This window comes from Camponotus floridanus, unplaced genomic scaffold (genome assembly GCF_003227725.1).
Source record: "Camponotus floridanus strain SB8 unplaced genomic scaffold, Cflo_v7.5 scaffold29, whole genome shotgun sequence".
Taxonomy (NCBI): Eukaryota; Metazoa; Arthropoda; class Insecta; order Hymenoptera; family Formicidae; genus Camponotus; species Camponotus floridanus.
The window spans coordinates 1683586-1703791 of record NW_020229425.1 but is presented as its reverse complement, the minus strand read 5'-3'; the positions used below and the strand labels follow the sequence as shown (position 1 = coordinate 1703791).

The 20206-nt window shown below is 33.3% G+C and overlaps 1 protein-coding gene across 1 annotated transcript in view; it reads right to left on the bottom strand.

The window, feature by feature from the left end:
- LOC105255467 overlaps nucleotides 1-20206 on the bottom strand; it is a 90126-nt gene extending 69920 nt beyond the window's left edge. Inside the window, exon 1 of the mRNA XM_011264764.3 lies at nucleotides 19844-20206. Coding sequence (XP_011263066.1) covers nucleotides 19844-19982 — 139 coding nt within the window. The 5' untranslated portion in view covers nucleotides 19983-20206. The remainder of the gene's footprint in view (nucleotides 1-19843) is intronic.

Here is a 20206-nt window from a genome sequence, read left to right as displayed (position 1 = left end):
TTTTGACAGTCGAATCTCGTAGACGGAGCTACCCGGGTCACGTTAAAACTGTCGGCCCATTGTTAAAGCCGGGAATAGATTCGAATCTCTTTCGTTCAAGACACGCCAGACTTGCCGACGGTTCTCAATCGTATAGTTCCGCGTTAAGACGCGACTCTAAACATAGATCAGGATCACGATTAGGTCGCATCGAGATGTAGCTTCGGTTGCAAGTGTGCACGAGCTACGTATAAATCCGACAGATGAAATCTCTTCGACTTATACACCTGCAATCGTCGATCGTAAATTTTCCGGCAGCAAATTACGATAAACATTACGTTCTACCTATCTCGTACCTTAAATGCAGGTTTAATTAAACGGTCGTAACTATAGAGGAATCTGTGTCGATAAAGTTGCTTCTTCAATCAATGCTAATCGAGTTCATTTTCGATACATTCGAGATAAGGAGATATAACGTCCTCGATTTATAAACGATTAAAAAATCAAACAAATATTGTGTATGGTTTCTATACAAATTATTGTAATTTCTAATACAATTAATGGACAAAGTTTCATTATAAAATGCATCTAAATGCAAGCAAGTTTTGCATCCTTGCATAATTTTGACTTGATATTTAAATATTAATATGAAACAAAGATTGAATATTACAAACGATATTCTAAAAAAATATTCTCAAAAAAACCTTTATATAAAATTAAAAACGGAAGTTTTCTGAGATATTTTATAGATCAAATTATCCACTTCCCTAAACTTCGTCAACGCCGATAGAAACGAGCAATGCTCGGCCAGTTTTACTCGTGTTCAACGCTTTTCCGACGTCCCGTGCGATCGTAAAGGAAAAGTTTACTCAAGCACCAATACTTTCTTTGTCAGTAACGATTGTCGTCGAATCGGATCACCGTGGGATGCTACCGATGTCGGCCGATTATGCAAATCGCAGAGTTACCGTTAAATTGCATCCGCTACGCGACGTTAATGTCAGACTTTCCACGCTTGGCGAATCGGGAGCGCGCGCAGATTACGAGAGATCGATCGGTGTCCTCGATTATTCTGTTGCTCTCGCCGATTTTTTTTCAACAAGTAAAAACAAACACATTATAAGTTAGAAAAAGTAATATGCGAAAAGTGTAGAAAATTTACTTTCATCCCACATCTTATTCTATTTTTTAACACGAGTTTACATTCGTGTTTCCTAAAGTTTAGAATTTATAAGCTAATAATAATAAAAAATAATAAATAAAAAATAATAAATAATAAATAATGATAAATAAATAATGATAATTTATAAATATGTAGCGCAATTTTATAACTTTTTTTTAGTACAAAATATGTATGTTACTGAAATAATCCAAGAAAAAATTTGAACAAAATTTGAACATTTTACATATCAAACATTGCGATTCTTTTTTTGCGTATCAACAGAGTGTCTGTTGAAATCTTGTAAAAGAAGTCCATGATTTTCCAGATATTTTTATTCAAAATTTCAGAGATATTAAAGAGAATATTTTAAAGATTTTTTTGGTGCAACTTTCTAAAATAAATTTGTTTATTGTATGCAATTTCTAATGTTTTTCGTTCAAAGAAGAACACGGAGTCTTTTAAGTTTCAAGTGCTAGATTTGTAAATGTACTGAAAGGAACCGAATAATTTGTTTTCGTAAGATAAACATTTTTCACTTGCATAACATTTTCATTTATCACCAAAAATTACAAGAAAAAATATATATATCACATTCAATATTTCATTAAAATATTGAATGTATAAAGAAAGAGATAGAGCGACATATATTTATGATTTAAAAAGTTAATAATTCACTTGACTTGCCAACTGTTTACAATATGAGAGCAAAAAATTATCAGAATTTAAAAAAAAATTCTCCGACACCCAATAAAATTTCATGAGAATTATCTAATTTTCCAGACACAAAAAAATCCCTGAGAAATCAATTTCCATGTTTTTCTAGGCAATGGACACTCTGATCAACTCGTGACGATGGCAATAAAAATTCTTTTCGCGTAAATATATTTGGAAGAAACCGTTAAACTGAAGATCATCCTCGTCAAATATTTCGGCAAGTACAGTAGTATCAACATCGTCATCAATGCAGCAAGAAAGCATCGCATTGAAAGATCCCAATTGGATCTTTATGTGCGGTATTCGCTTCTCTTACACAATAGAGTTCTCTTGCACGCTAAAAGTTTCTTGTACTTTATGATGCCCGCACAGCCGCCCCGAAGATTAGGACTTGCAGTTCAAACATCAGCGAGATTTCGAGAAGCTGTTCTCTGTTCGACACAGGGCAAGCTCTATCTTCACTCCGCACTTTATCGTTCCCATAAAATCTACCTGTCGGTGCACCTGTTTTCGATAGACGAGCGGCCGCGAGTATCCGAAATGAAATCCGGTGAAAATTTCTCTCGCCAGCAAAGCCGGGCACGAAAATAAATCACGACAGAAAATTGCAAAAAAACTTCAGAAAGACCCGAATTTATTCTCCTGTGTAATCCCTCGAGTTTTCAGTATCGTATTTTGTTTTTTACCAGTAAAATAGCAATAAAAATATTTGCGAAATATTTGATTTCGCAATAATTCACTTGCAATATTCATGCATTTTTTTTCACTTCCGTGATAAATTGCGAAAAAAAATACAAAACTCGTCGTAAGTTAATTTTAGTACTAAATAACAAAACAGATATTGATAAATTATACTAAAAGTATCAATAAAAAACTTGTATTGAATAAAAATGAGAAAAATCAAAAAGAAGCAATATAATATATTATATAGAAAGCCATAAAATTAATTCAAAATAAATTCCTTTACTTCGCTCGTATGGAACACGATGGAAAATAGTGTTTCTCTTTTGCGTCACGTCTGACTAACAGGGTGAAGAAATATTTTCTCCACTGTACGTGATTCATCAGCTAGCAACGCTAGGATGCCATAAAATTTTGATGATTGAAGAAAATGTATTTCAATCAAGAATATCAGAGGCGCACTTTGTCCACACAAACAAGTTGGAAATCGCAGGCTTTCACTCGAATCATTTATAATTTATTTTAACTCGCTATTTTAACTCCGATTAAAATCATATGAAATTATCAATATGCAATAAAAAATTTCATATGTCAAGTCCAGATAAAATGTCTCTTCATTTTAAAATTAAATTAAAAGCTAATTAAGGATTGAATTAAAGATTAAATATTAACCTGATATGCATATTTAATCTACTTAATAATACGTAATAAATTATTCCCTTTAAATCAGCAACATAGATTGAAAATTGACATAGATTGAAAATTGTGAATTTTGATAATAACCGCTTTACGGTAATAACCACAATGTGCCTGGAAATGATATCAAGCAAGATCAATTACGTCTTGATTGGTCGATTTATATTCCGCGAGCCTTTGCATTCACGGCAATCATCGTCTTACGTAATTCACACGTCATTATGTTACTGAACATCGCCGGAAGAAAATACATCGACAATAACCACATCGCTTGCAACGGTGCTCGATGTCAACTAGCTCTGAGTCATTGAAAAAGCACACGTGACATGCGAAGCGACATTGACTCCAGACTCGGGTCGAAACGAGAACACGTCCCCATGACGCCGTAATGATCGTGAAGAAGCAATCGGACATGACAAATACGAGACACACGTGTCGTCGACAGACCCCTCACGAGATACTAATTATATTTATCCATGATTGTATCATAACAGCGTAAGTGTATTTTGAATTGGCGACAAAGTTTGGACAAAGTACATACATGTCAAGTGTGCCTCCTGTCAATTTGACTTTGGATTGTCCACTCTGCTTTTTTTCGACAAATTTTATGAGATTAAATTTCATTAATTCTGTCATTGGAGTGAGATATATAATTGTCGTCGAGGGGGAAAAATTCATTTCCGGCGCCTGAATATTTTCGATCGCTAATCCCAAGAGAAGAGTTATTACGCGTGGAACATATGGCAGATGTTGGCACGCGTCACACAATTCTCTTCTACGTTTAGAAATGTGAAAGACGATACGAGCGGAAATGAACGCTTCAACGAAAGTTGGACATATAAAGGATGTTCATCACGAGGGGAAACGACGCGAGTCTCAAGTTTAATGCAGTCACACGTTTTACTTCTCTTATAACTTGGGCGCTTCGCTAATTTGGCAACTTTATATGTAGCTCTTAACGTATAATATGGCGCACAATAACGTCTTTTTACAACGAACCATGTGCATTTATCATTGTAATACGCATTACAATGGTCGATATTGAAGAACCAAATGTCAAGAGAAGGCGTATTTCCGCCATTCGTTTCCCCATCATACTTTTTCTTGCCATTTGGCGTGCTCGATTTAGAAAGGCGAGAGAGAAAGAGAGAGAGAGCCCGGGTTAGAAGTGATGTCCTTCAATAAAAGTCGGGCATACAATGGAACGTCGTACGAAAAGGGGAAAGGGTCTCCGATGTCGGATACGCGGCATAAATTCACCCATTCAACCGCACTCTGCGTACTCGAGTTGACCTTCCTGGCCATGAAAATGGGTCGTAGGTAAGAGCACACGCGACGATTCTGAACAGCTTTCTGTAATCGTCGCACGTATGGAATCCTACATATTTCATCGGACGTGTCTTCGCGAATGCCAAGCACTCCCGTATTATTCTAAGAGATTTAAATTATATATATATATATATATATATATATATATATATATATATATACATCCCCTTCATTCATTCGCGTAATCGCCGGATCTAATTATGCCTATGACAATCGTTATAAAGTAAAAATGGAAGGTTGGACAATATAAGAATAATATAATAATAATATAAAATAGCAATATAAAAATAAAATAAAAATAATAAAAATAATAAATATAAAATAAAATAATAATACATATAATAGCAAAAATAAATGAAATGTTGGAAATCAAATGTTACCAAAAAAACAATATGGAAGAGGATGAGAAATATTAATATTAATTCTAGAAAATTTTTCTTTTTTTAAATCTACTGAATGCGTGGTCAAAGCGTGAAAGTTTTTGACGTGGCAATTTATTCACGAGGCAAGCAACTCCGTTAATTTGCCCCCGCGCGACACCTCGTTTCCTTATGTCATCACACTTAACGAAGATACTCCTTCGCGCGAATCTCACGGAAGCGATTTACGGACTTGATCGCGTAAAAAGGACCTTAAATAAAAAGTGCTTGTTCTCTCGGCAGACGGTTATACCCGTAACGGATATAGCTCGGGCAGGAGGGCGAGGGTGGGACGGAAGATTCGTATTTTCGAAACGGACTGCCAGCATCTGTCGGCGAACATGGAACGGGTATCGGAGCAAACGTTGTAGAACCAGCACGGAACACGAGGAGGATTATCTCGACCGAGGTGCGTAGTCGGGATAACAGCGAGAAAAAGATACAGAAGTATATCCAAGAAAAATAAAACGACCCACAAAGGGATCTCAGAGAGGGAGGAAGAAACGGAATGGACAACAAACAAGTTGAGCTCTTGGCATTACAGAAAATGCGCTCTTGTATACTTATTTTTGTAAGAACTCAGTTTCTTTGATTTTTTTTAGACCAACAGTCTTTTCTTTAATTCAAATATATTTCGTGTATTTATATAAATGCAACTCGATATATATATATATATATATATATATATATATATATATATTTGTTTTTAGTAAACAATATCGGATTCGGAGGGAATATAATTTATAAATAAGTAATTATTTATTATAATTGTCTCACACACAATAAAATTGTATTTAAATATTTCTTTTATAAATATTCAGTTTAAATATTATTTTAAATATTATTATAAATATTCACTTTAATGTTCATTTAAAGTGAGAAGTTTCTATAAATTTTCTCTTGAAATTTTTTTCTCGACAAATATTGTCGCTACATCAAATATAATATTCAATTATTACGTAAGATCCGGCACTCTCATATATTACCAAGAGTCAATTGAAGTTTCATAACTTATGCACGTTGTCTTCTGTTGCAGATCAGACTTCGCGCCTAGCATCGGAAACACCCACATGTCGCGAATCTAGGATTGTCTATCCGTAGAGAACCCAAGGCCGAAACACTATCTTCACATTAATTATGCATGAAGCCAATATTAACCGGTAAATAAAAGAATATTTAGTGATAAACTTCCTCATAATTTTTATTCCAATATTTCGTATTCTATCTTTTAGATACATGTTTCTTGAATAGAATGTAGAAATATAGAGAATAACATTGTGGTTTTAACAAACATATCTGTCATTTACATATATGACATTTTAACTTCACACCCACATTAATAATTAGCATGATAAACTTGCAACATAAGTAACTACGTACATTAATTTAGCGTCCCAATCTGATTTTACATCAAAAGTTTGAAACTCTCGAGTTTCATCATTAGCGATACTAATGCATAAAATATAAAGTGCCCGGAATATAATAATAATAAATTTCGTTTACAAAGTGTTTTTATTAATAAAATCTAATCAAAAAATGTTTAAAATCAGAAATCTTGAAAACTTTTGTGCAGTTTTATCAAATTACTTTCAGATATTTGAAATTTTTTCCCTATTTATTTTAAGGACAATTATTTTTTATACGATATCAAATTATCGTATAAAAAATATCGGTGCTGAAATATCGTGCAAGATTAATAAAAATAAAATATCGAAAAATAGCATTTATATATTTAATATAATATTTAGTTTTGATATTAAGTTTATATTTGGAAATAAAAAAAATAAAAGAAAACTAAAAAAATAAAAGAGAGAGAGAGATAACATAAAGAAAATTTTATTAATATATAATATTAAATATTAATTCAAATTTTTTAAATTTAAATAATAAATTTTAATTAACATATAATATTATAAAGTAAAATAATTAACAATCTCTCATAGAGAATATTTTTGAATACTTTCTGTTTTTCAATCATAATTTCCCATTATTTCATTATATTGCAAAATGTGGAGATACTTTCGAAAAATAAGCATCGAGCAGAATATCGATATCAAACTCAAGCACGCCGTATCCTCTATTTGAGTCAATCTACAGACGACGCGGATGACGCGCCGGCTGGCACGGTTCGCCTACACCACCTATATATACATTATATACATACATATATATATATATGTATATATGTATATATAGTTTCTGCCTACGCATGGCACGAGCCTCTTCTTCGCCATCATCGATCATTTTCATTGAGCTTAACGCTTTCGAGCAGCGCTCGAGTCCGAACGACGTATTCTCTCTCTACTGCTTAAATCGCGTAATTGAGATTTCCTACGATCGTTCTAAAAAGCGCTATCGATTATCGCGTCTCCTCCTTCCTTAGACTCCGTCCGTAATACGGTAATGGATTGAGATAAATTTAACAAACCGAGAGGGAGGAACTGCATACATCGTCAACGTATGTGTGTGTGTTTTTCTAGTTTTGATAAATAATAATGAAAAAAAATCGTTTGAAAAATAAATTCGTCGAATGATGTGGTCCCTTCGCAATTCCAATTTTTACCTCGCGGCGAACGCGAAGGTTAACGCTCGAAATGACGCGATTTCCCACGTGATGCAGCTGCCGGCTATTTTTCTCCCTCTAGCGATGCGCTGTATTCGCAATTTCGCGCGGGGCATCGCTCCAGGTGCGATGCACGTATCTAACGCTCCCGCGCATCCCCCCGGGACGTTACATGCATTAGATGCCGCAGATGCACCGCATTCGTTTATCCATCGGTGACACGTGAGCTTTCTTTTGCCCTTTGTTCGCCGTTCGTGGGTGGAGACGCTGCTTCTCTCCATTACCAGTCGATTAAGCCATTAGTTTGACAATGGACCACTTTCTGGCGATGCTACCGAGGTGCAGAGTTCTCCTCCCGGCAACTTACACTCTTTTCTCGAGCCAGCTGCTTTAAGAAAATATTCCTCCACGCGGATTGTCTCGTTACTTGATCATTAAAGTACCTCGACTGCCGAACTGAGGAACAAACTTGGAGAGATGCGAGAAGGAGAGAGGCAAAAATAATTCCGCAATTAGGTTCTTGTTACGTAAAGTGCAGCCGGAAATTTTTATATTCGAGGAAAAACACAACTGCCAATTACCAGGTGTTTTATTTTGCAATAACACCTGTATCTTCTCTCCTTTCTCTTATCTAGATTTTAGTACCTTCTTTTTTGTTTCTCTTTTTTGAACAAAAATTAGCTTCAAGTGAATTTTAAAGTACATTTTCGCACTTTTACTCGGATCAATTAAATTATTTTTTCTTCACGCCTGAGAGATTTTTTCAACTTTTTTAAACCGATCTGAATATTCAGTTGTATTCAGTGTAATTTTCTAAATTATGATCGAAAGTGTCATAGCATTCTTTCTAGATTTCCAAATATAAGCGACTAGATTTTATCGGACGCACACATCGTTGGCTGTATTTTTATTCGTCCGAGGGCTCTATTGGCCTTTTTCTCGTCGCAGCGATCTTTTCTATCCTTCCGGACACACCCGGTAGCTCGATGGAGCGTTTTTGATGTAGACACAATAAAGAAGAAAGGTAAAGCAGCAAGGTTTCATTGCTCTTCTCGCTGCATCCTCGCTACGCTGAACACGTTCAATCGAGCTACAAAGCGAAGTAAAGCGGCAAATTTTCTTCACAAATTCCACAAAATAAAGTCTAAACAAAGCAAGTCTCCTCAGCGATTAAAATGGTACGTACGCAATAAAAAATAAAATGTTAATTACATTAACATTTTTCATATGTCCCAGAAAGTCCACTCTAAATTTTAAGATAACTCATTCATCGTATGTTACTTATTGACAAACTAAAAATGTTAAATAATTGACACTTTACATTTATTTTTGTTATTGTGACATTAAGTATAATGTAAAAATAACATACAAATTAATTAAAAATTACAAAAAATAGTTACAATAACTCGTAAGAATTGTTGAGAACATTAACATGTAATAGTAATTATTTCAACTTAAATTATTTGTAATAGAAACATTTGATTTTAGTAAATTTGATTATTTTTGTATGTCAAAGTTCAAGATTATTTCAAGATTAACTTTTCTTACAATGTTAAACTAACTTTGAAACATGTTGATTATTTAAAATGATTATGTTAAAAATATTCAAAATAATATTCCATTTCTGAGACATATACAAAGTATTAAGTTGTGAAGTTGACATAAATATAACACATGAAAACGTTATAAAAATAATACCATATAGATTGTATGTTAATTTTACATTGAAGTACTAATCAAAACGTGGTAATACAAGAAAATTTTAACATATAAATGCACAATTTTTTATTGTGTATATTTCATACAATTATTTTTTTTAATCTCAATCAATTTCTGACATCTCTTTCTCTCTTTTAGTCCGTTCCATAAAAGGGAGATAAAAAATGTCCCCGAATATTTGACAATGTGAATAAAATATGATATATTTAAATAAAATACACGATTGTATACGATTTAACATGACTTATATATTTTTTAAATATACATAGAATTTTGGAAAAAATTAGAAAAACTAGCCGTCCACAGAATTAACTTTAAAACAGATTATCAAAAATGGATTGTCAGATACGTTTGATATTTAATGTTTTCAAACTAATATTTCATATTATTCTACGTGCAATCAAAATTTACTAACTTGGAGCAAGATTGTTTAAACTTCATGATCGCAATAATTTACGAGATGAAATATTTCATAAAACAGACACGAATTTCACAATTTTACAATTTTCTCAAATGCATTTACAACAGGAAACAATTTGGAGGATCTGATTTCAATATTCCATAATAAAATCCATCTGTATGACTTGTAAATACAATTACGATAATTATAAACGGAAGCATTTCGGGCATCAAACGGAATTGTGCCAATAACCCGCATCATCTGTGCGTTAATGCAATCGCAATAGTAATATTCATCGAAATTGCATCGTATTGCCCAGACCGCCGTAATCATGGAACGATTCAGATGATTCGGAAATCGGAAATGGATCCATAGAGATCGTGGCAACGTACTGAATACTAAATAGAATGTATTATCAGCAATGTAACCTGCAATTATTAGATCCGGTCGATACTTTCCATCAATTAACTTTGCGTATATAATATCATATTTCACGCGTCCAACAAATTGACAGATAATAGAATATTAATATTAATTTAGGCCGATATTGTACAAAATTTCGAAATTTATATTAATACGATGCTTTTTATGCATGTTAAATAATTTTCAAACGCGATATTGTATCTGTCGATTGCAAGTTAATTAAACCATTATTAATTTTCTCGTGTATAAACCTATCGTCATTTTTGTCAAAATACGGCTTTTCGTGGATGATCGCAAATTCAGACACGATGATTATCCAACGTCGATAATCAAAAATGTGCAATGTTATATTCATGAGATGTAATGTGCATCGCGTTAGGTCATCAGCGAGCACAATTTATTTTCGCTTATCGCGCTCAGCGAGGTATCGAACAAATTATTTATACGATCGGTCGTAAATAGAAAATACTAATGAGTTCCTACCGATTCATGCGAGAGCCTCGCACAAACAAATTGTTATTACTCCATCAATTCCCGCCATCTCTCTACGAATTCTATAGCGGAGTACGCGAGCGATAAATTTGGCGCTTTACGACAATTTAATTGCCATCGAAATTACACGTACGCCAACGAATCGATTATTAATGACACTGTTTATGCGTCTAATGAGCGCGTTTGGAAACAGGATTTTTGAATATGCCTTAATTTTCGGCTAATGCGTCACGAGCATTATATGGATGACTCGTCAAGTTACTTTCACAGCTGTTTTCAAGCTTGGACAACAAAGAAGTTAGCAACCTCAACCGTATGAAGTGAAATTAATCCTGCGAGAAAAATATTTAAAAATATACGGAACATAAATATGAAAATAATCAGCGTAACGATTAATTAATAGTTACTAAATAATTTAATTTAAGGAAGAAATAATTCACGATATTCTTCTTTGATGTTTGAAAACTGACACATTTACAGATCATTTATATTTAAAAAATCAATTTGTGTTCCAACTATTACAAGTTACTTTTACAGCTGTTTTTAAGCTTGGACAACAAAGAAGTTAGGCAACGCAACCTCAACCGTATGAAGTGAAATGAATCCTGCGAGAAAAATATTTAAAAGTATACGGAACGTAAATATGAAAATAATAATCAGCGTAACGATTAATTAATAGCCATAAAATAATTTTATTTAAAAAAAAAATGATTGATCACGATATTCCACTTCGACGTTTGAAAACTGACGGGTCATTTATATTTACAAAGGCAATTTATGTTCCAACTATTACAAGTTACTTTTACAGCTGTTTTCAAGCTTGGACAACAAAGAAGTTAGGCAACGCAACCTCAACCGTATGAAGTGAAATGAATCCTGCGAGAAAAATATTTAAAAGTATACGGAACGTAAATATGAAAATAATAATCAGCGTAACGATTAATTAATAGCCATAAAATAATTTTATTTAAAAAAAAATGATTGATCACGATATTCCACTTCGACGTTTGAAAACTGACGGGTCATTCATATTTACAAAGGCAATTTATGTTCCAACTATTACAAGTTACTTTTACAGCTGTTTTCAAGCTTGGACAACAAAGAAGTTAGGCAACGCAACCTTAACTGTATGAAGTGAAATGAATCCTGCGAGAAAAATATTTAGAAGTATACGGAACGTAAATATGAAAATAATAATCAGCGTAACGATTAATTAATAGCCATAAAATAATTTTATTTAAAAAAAAAAGATTGATCACGATATTCCACTTCGACGTTTGAAAACTGACGGGTCATTTATATTTACAAAGGCAATTTGTGTTCCAGCTATTACTCATGTGAGAGTATCACGAATGTTCTTCGAGCGATGTAACGGGAGGTCCGTTAACGCCAGGCTTTACAGTTAGCCACTCGTGCGATTTGTACGCTTATAGTTCCGGTGAATGCAAGTCTACCCAGAAAAGGTCGACGAGATAAATAATGCAGCGTACTTCGAGTAGCAGAGAACGAAACGAGAATGGTCATTTTTTGTCAACAATTCCTCTAATAAACCTTTAATCCCGCGTGAATAAAGCACGTGACGCTCGTGCCGTTTTCTTCTGCACGTCGGCCATTAAAGCGCGATATAAAGCTAATACAATTGTGAAATAATAACGGGTTCGCCGTGTGTCAAGAGAGGTCGCGGAACCAGGTCGCATCGTTTAATGAACAAAGGTAAAAATCGCGCGTGAAACTCGCACAATTCGAGTCGTTCGTTCGCTCGCTCGCTGATTGACTGGCGCAAAGAACAGAGAGAAACGAATGCATTTTCGATGAAGCTTTTACAGGCCAGGCTAACATTGTTACCGGTGACTAATACGTCGTCGATTTCATTGCGAAATGGGTAAATGGAACAATGTTGCGAATTTAACGAGCAGCTTCGGGCGAGGTCTCAGGCAGGCTTACTTGCTCGTGAATAAACTTCGAAATAAAGCTTTTGTGTAGCGACGATCATCGACATACAAACAGGTTGGACTAGATTTTCGATTTTTCCGTATAACGAGGTGCTTCACCCCGTTCAACTGTCTGTGAAAAATTTTCCGATCGATCTCTCCCCGGGATCGCACACCCTCTTCTTTGTTTTTTTCTCCTCATCAAACGAGTATGATGCGCGAGAAAATATTAACGCGCCCATTCGATTGCTTCCACTCGATAAAATTACACGTGAGTGATAATTAATTTTTTTCACGTGGAAAAATGCGCGGATCGATATATTTTTATAACGAGATTCGAGAAGAAGTCATATTATCCTTGCCAACTGGTTTACATTCGAAATTGTTAACAACAGGGTAATCCGTTTAAGTAGATTTTATTATTCATGAAAACTGTTCCAATTGCGTTTAAGCAAAAAAATATGCGAGAGGATTTGAAGAGATTATGAAAGAGAGAATACGAGAGAATATAGTCCGCTTCCATTTAAATCATTTGAAAACTCCTGCTGTATTTATTAATACTTTGTTCCCGCAGATGAATTATCTCAGTTATTTTAGTGCTACTCGTAAAATTCTGCTTTATAGATTCACATTTTATGGATTTTAGATTAAACTGTGACATGTTCATAAATGCGTGCATTTGCAGGAATTTCGAAAAATATATATTGTTAAATTTTTGGACACGAAATATGTTTTGCATTTTAATATCGGTATGTTATTGAGGCTGAAGCAAAATAACAAATCAATTTTTAATATGAGAATTGGCGTGATATGTTATAATAAAAGCAGCGATACAAATTTACGAAAAATATACAATTGACATTCGCTTATATATGCGCGTCTATTTATACATTCTGGAAACATTTCGAATATTTTTATGTATCGATTATAATACAATTCATTTTATCATTAAATGAACTTTATTACACGCGAAACATTTTATTCATAAAAAATAAAATAAATATGCGCGATTGTTTTGCATTTCGTTTTTACGTAAATTAAAAAAATAAAAGAGTGTAATTAACTTATCATTTTGCTACAAATAAAAGAGATGTAATACTTATGATCCCTTCTCTCTTTCTCTGTCTCATCTCGAAATTCGTCGAAAGAATGATGGTAGCAGAAAGATAATTTGTAATAAGTGTGATTTATGAGTGGCATGATGTCGATTGTACTTTGTACATAAATTACGATACCGTTAATGTTACATTTTCTTCGCGCGACACATCTTCGCGAAGAGGCAACGTGCAATTTGTCATTGTTTTGCACTCGCGCGGAATGAGAAATAAACAGAAGCAGTGAATCGATCTCCTTCGTTAGACGCCACTCGTCATCCTACGAGCGAATGCTTAATGAGTAACATGCCGACTTGAACAAGTACTCTCGTCTAGATCGGCATAGGTCGAGAGGTTCGCGTTAATCATCGATTAATAGCGATTCATTCGCTCTTATGTAAGTACACGGGCTCGACGATGATGACTCAACCGATGATGATTCGCTTTTTCACCGTCGGGATCGGAAATGCAAAGCGTTTCAGGCTCGTCACGGATGGATTCCTAAGGATATGATAAGTCTAGGAGACTATTTAAAACCGCGCGAAATTAAATATAACAGAATTTTAGGAAAGAGTTAAGTATATTTTATATTTTTTATTTAATTCTATTATTTAATTTTATATTTACTTAATTCATTATATTTTATTTAATTCATACATTTAATTTATACATATATTTCCGTCGAAATACACCCATACAGCACAGACCATTGTTGTTACATTGCAGCAATATTGCTGCAATGTAACAACAATGGCATATGAGAGAGATTTCAGGAAATATTTAATTCGATAAAGATTTCATTTACAACATTCCATAAAATGTAAATAAAAAATAAAAAAAATCCAGGTCCTGAAAGAGTTGAGAATACAGTAAGAAATCCATGTGTGGCGAAGAGTTAGGTTAAAATAAAATAAAATAAACTATGTACGCAGCTCTCGATACGCTGAAGTAGCAAGCGGCAACATCAAGGTCTTTTTGTCGGCACCTTCACGGCCTGTCGAGTATTCCGAGAAGGACAAGAAAATAACGAGCGTTAGCGAGACTTGGTTTCGAGTTCGTAATAGTAAAAGCCTCGATGCGTTGTTATAATATTTTACGGTATTTTACGCGTATTTTGCAAGACAAATTTTGCGCTTACTATATTCATTGAATCCTTTTACGTCAGCCGAAAAATGGAATTCGCTTCGCAAGGGAAATAAAATAAATAATAAAAAACGCTAAGAGTTCCAATTAAAGTTTACGCGCGCGAAGCTCTATAAGACTTTCCTGATAACAGCTTGTCAGAGATGATTTGCAACGGAGGAAACGTGAAATCGGATTTACGATTTGGAGGAGAACGATAATATATGACGCATCGCGAAGAAGGTTCAGTCCGAGAAAACGCGCGGATCATATGCATCTCGTCGACGTGTAAAGATTACACATCTCTATTCCATCTCCGCCGCGAATACGATTAACCATTTTCCCACCACGTTACATATCACGAGAGTATTCTGACATTACTCATTTGCAGCTGGCGGCTTTTTCACGCAGCTGTGAACGCAACGCGCCCTTGCACGAAAGCTCGGTAAGATTCAGCCATCTCCGAGATTTATGACAATAATATATGCATTCGCGTTATAATTATATCGGATCGTCACAATTTTGTCTTCCTATATTTTTTCTCTTCTTCTATTTTCTCTTCTGCTTAATCGGATATATCATGTATGCAGGAATTTCATGTTGCAAGATATTTTCTTCAAAACTTGACATTGTGCCAATAATATTTCAGGTAAAATTGATAGGATTTTGAGAGGGAACAAAGTTGACAATTTTGAATTTTAACTAGGAAAAATATGGATTTACAACAAACGGTTACATATTTTTTATTTAAAAAACAACCATTTATTTTTTTAGATTGATTTCTCTTATTTTACAGTTTTTGGATATAAAAATTTGAGGCAACATAGTAAAAAAAATAAATATTTTACAATTATATTTCAATTGTAGTTTATGTAAAAAATTATGTTGAATTAAGATATAAAATATCTCAAATTACATACACAATTTTTGGTCAGGATATTTTTATGTCGAATATTCCAAGAAATAGATTTATATAAAAATTAAGATGATTTCATTTAAAAAAACTAGAAGTTGCACAAAAAAATGATCTAATTATAGCAAAATTTCTATCAAAAATAACTAGAATAAACGATTAGTAGCATATTGTTACGAATCAATCTTGAAAAAGAATATCTAAGTTTAAAAAAAGTGTCTATCATATTATAATATATTTTAAAAAAAAAAAAAAAAAAAAAAAAAAAAAAAAAAAAAAAAAAAAAAAAAAAAAAAAAAAAAAAAAAAAAAAAAAAAAAAATGAAATCTTGAAAAATGATTCTAGTTAAAATTCAAGGTTATCAACTTTTTTCTCCTATCAATTTTATTTGGAACATTTCTTACACAAATATCAAGTTTTGAAGAAAATACCTTATAACATTTTATATAAAACACCCTGTATGAAATATTTATCTTCATGTGACATTTTCCAACCGATAGTTTAAAGATAAAAAGAAATATCTCTGGGGATTTCCCCGATTGCGATCGATTGAATGTTGAGGTATACAACTTAAAATAAATAAATCCCAGCATTTTTGGAGATCTAACTTGCGCGATCGGAAAGAATAAATAAATCGTCATGTAAATTCTCATAAATCCTTCGTACGGCTACCATCGCATTTACATTCAACATACTACACCCATAAATTTTTATCGACTGCATTGACGAACTGGCGATTCTCTCCCCCGAGTCCAACAATGGACATAAATTCCACGGCGCCCTTTGTCAGGGCACTTCCATTCTCGCTGGGGACCTCCTTTTTATACGCGAGGGCGCGATTATTTATACTCGTACCGAGCTGCAGCGGAACCGATCGCGACGATTCATCATTTAATAACCTTCGTTATCGGAAAGGGATATTCTCGGATTAAAATTTCATTTAAACGTTAATCGCAAGAGACACAGGGTGCCTCTCCATCGATTTCCTAAACGCTACGCGATTCAAAATTAGAAAAAATGATGGGATCTTATCTTGAAGTGCTCGATTATTATATAATGAATCGATTATCGATATAATGAATTTATTCTCGCGCGCAAGCAGATGAATTAAGTTTATACGTAAATCTCTCAGGCAGAATCCTTACACAGAAAAAAAGGATGTATTCTTGTTTTGAAAATATATTTAGTTTTAACATGGAAATTTTGAAATGAGATTATATTGCGTTAATTAAAGAAAAATATAATTCCTTGAATAATTGCTTACTTGAATGAAGCCATTTTATATAGTTTAATCAAGAAAAATATATAATTCTTATGATTTAAGATTTAATTTTTTGAATGAAAAAGAAACAACGTTGGAAAAACATAACATTTTTAAATCAAAGATTATAATTTTCTTAAAGTAGAATTAAATAATTATATATTCTTGAAGTGACAATTACAATATTAAAATAAGACTGTAATATTGAAATTTAAAATTATTAAATTCTTCGAAGAAGATTATAAATTGTTGCGTATATACGAAACAATGAAGTTACTTTTAGTATATAAATTTTGATTTGACACTTCTTTTTTTTCTGTGTACGTATTGCAAGATTTTTGATACTTCATCCGTGATAGTCCATATCTCAAGCTGTATGCTAATCATTGGGAATTGCGTATTTGAAGAATAAAGACGAGCTGTGTGATGATTGCTATCTTATTTACAACGAACGAGTCGCCGAGATTCACGCGTGGCAATTTACATACTTGCGCTTACTTCTCAGAAAGGTCATCGATACAAAGAAACTCGTGATTCATACCTGATTGCAACCTTTCCAGCACAAACGCGTGATTGTCACGTCGCAATTTACGCAATAGAGTTTACGACAAAATGCTGTTTTACAGGGGTATTAGAATCAAATAATCGACAGCCGTCCTAAGATTCTATTGTTTTCTTTATGTCCTATTTTCTGTCATGACGAAGAGTGCATCGCCTTGAAAAATGTGTCAAGGGTGACCAAATGGTTTGAAAAAAAAGGCAAAATCGTATAAAGTAACATGAAAGAAGGTAAATATAATGCGAAGGCTTTAACGTAATATAGATTAATACATCCCTGTTAAATTAAATATATAATTCTTATCGCATAGTCGCATCATATTACGTAATTTTTCTGATAAGTAGTCATATTTATTTATCGATTTTCGATATTAAAGATAAAATGTACTCCGCATGGTCTTTTGAACGTTAATGAATATTGCTGATCATTGCAGTGTTCATTTTCACAATCAAATTAACGATGCAACATCAAAAATTATTTTCATTAAAAAATCACATGTCATAAATAAAATCATACAGTATTATAATTCTCATATTTCTCTGTTTTATATTAATATTAATTAAAGTATATTATGTACAAAAAGTGTTTTAAATTTTGAAATGATGTATTATATTAAATAATCGAGATTTTAATTATAAAATATGAAAATTAAAATTATATATATCGTCTACACAGCAATATAACAAAGAATACTTGTAAAAATGTTAAATTTTTAAATAAAATTTAATTTTTATATTTGCAAAAAATAGTTATATGAGAATTTTTTAATTTAGAAAGTATTCATAAAACATATTTAACATACATCAAACATAAAATATGTATCAAATGCAGCAACCCGTTCATTATTAATTCAAATGTGACTTGCGGAGCTTGAGATCTATTCTTGGAATAAGATCGCGACAATATTATAACGAACAAAGAAATTCTGTCCGTGGTTATAGAATTCTCTGAAAAAAAACAAACGACGCGGATCATCTTGTCCAAACGACAGGTACATGTATTGCAAACAAAATCGCGCGATGGCGATCAGTTACGTCATGTGATCATGAAAGTACAATAAATATTGTGTGGTATAAACAAAACATCTCAAACATCGACCAAATGTGAATGTGTCACAAGATTCGTTCATCAATTCCTCTGTCGTTAATCAATCGCAAAAATTTTTTTTTTCAAATTATATAAAAATAGTAAATATATAATATAATCGATCGATTTTATAAATTCATAAATGCAGTTTTTCGTGTGTTTGAATATTTTCAATCGATGTATAAAATTTATGTTGTTCGGATATATTATATATTTTTCTTAAATATTATATATATTTTATCTCTCTAAATTAATTTTATTATCTTTTAGTATCTTTTACTTCTAAATGTGTGTGTGTATAGCAAGAGATATATAATAAAAAATATATATATTTATTTTATTATTTATATATATACCTATATTTATTATCTATATGTATTTATATTCATATATATATCTATATTTGTGCGTTTTGTTCGAATATAATATACTTCTTAAATATTTCATATATTGATTATGATATATATAATAAATATATGATATATATATATATATATATATATATATATATAATAATTTAAATGTGTTGAAAAATATTGAAAAAAAATGTTGAAAAAAACAGAGATTATTTATATTTACTTATTAATAACATAATATTTATTTATAACAAAATGGAGACAATAAATTTTTATGACACACGGTTATTAAACAGAGATTAAAATTTCACAATCAGTGCGATGAGAAGGACTGAATCTAAATCACAGATGAAATTATAGATTTGAATTTTCATGTATAACCGTGCGTCTAAAAAAATGATATATATATATATATATATATATATATATATGATTGTTATCGCGTGAATTGGCGCGAATCTCGCGGGTGTCGTTTCTCTTCATACCTTTCAAAATCCTATACATGAAATTAGCATTGAAATAAATATAAATTTCATTTCTGACATTGAGAGAGGCACGTACACGTATGTACACACGACAAGCGAGAAAAATATCAACCGTATGTAAATGAAATGTCGAGATAAATCGACCTTGAAACAGTACATTGAAAAGCGTACACAAGCGCGGGATTATTTCCTCTAACGTCAACTTCACGGTACTCGTTATCGGTTACTATTCGCATCAATAGTAACTGAAATTAAAAATCGAATGCGAACAAACGAAATGACAGACAGTTAATCCAAGCGTCTGTTGTCACTCTGCGTGTATCAGAGACATCACACATGTATACATGGCAAGTGACGACACACAGATATCGTTGCGAGAGATAAAAAGTTAACGACACCCGCGCACGTAACAGAACACGCAGGTAGCGTGCATGATGAGAAATTGACGGCGTGACTCACCTTGACTGTCGGCGTACGCAGGAACCACAATCGCGAGCAGCAACACCGAAAAGACCAGCACCAGTTTGCACCTCACCGTCGCACCGCCACCACTGCCACCGCCGCCGTCGTCGACGACGCGTCGAGAATCGCGCGCCATGTTCCTGAGACTCGGACACGGCTGGCTGACTGACTCGCTGCTGATCAACGCTGCTCGCAGACTCACGCGAACGTCATGACAACGCGCTCCCTCACGCACGCCTCTTCGCACGTTGGCCGTATCGCGTCTGTCGCTCGCGCGTGCACACACCACACTCTCGTTACCGACCACCCAACCCGACTGCCACCGCTCGCGCCGACCGTTGCGACAGCTCTGAAGTCGGC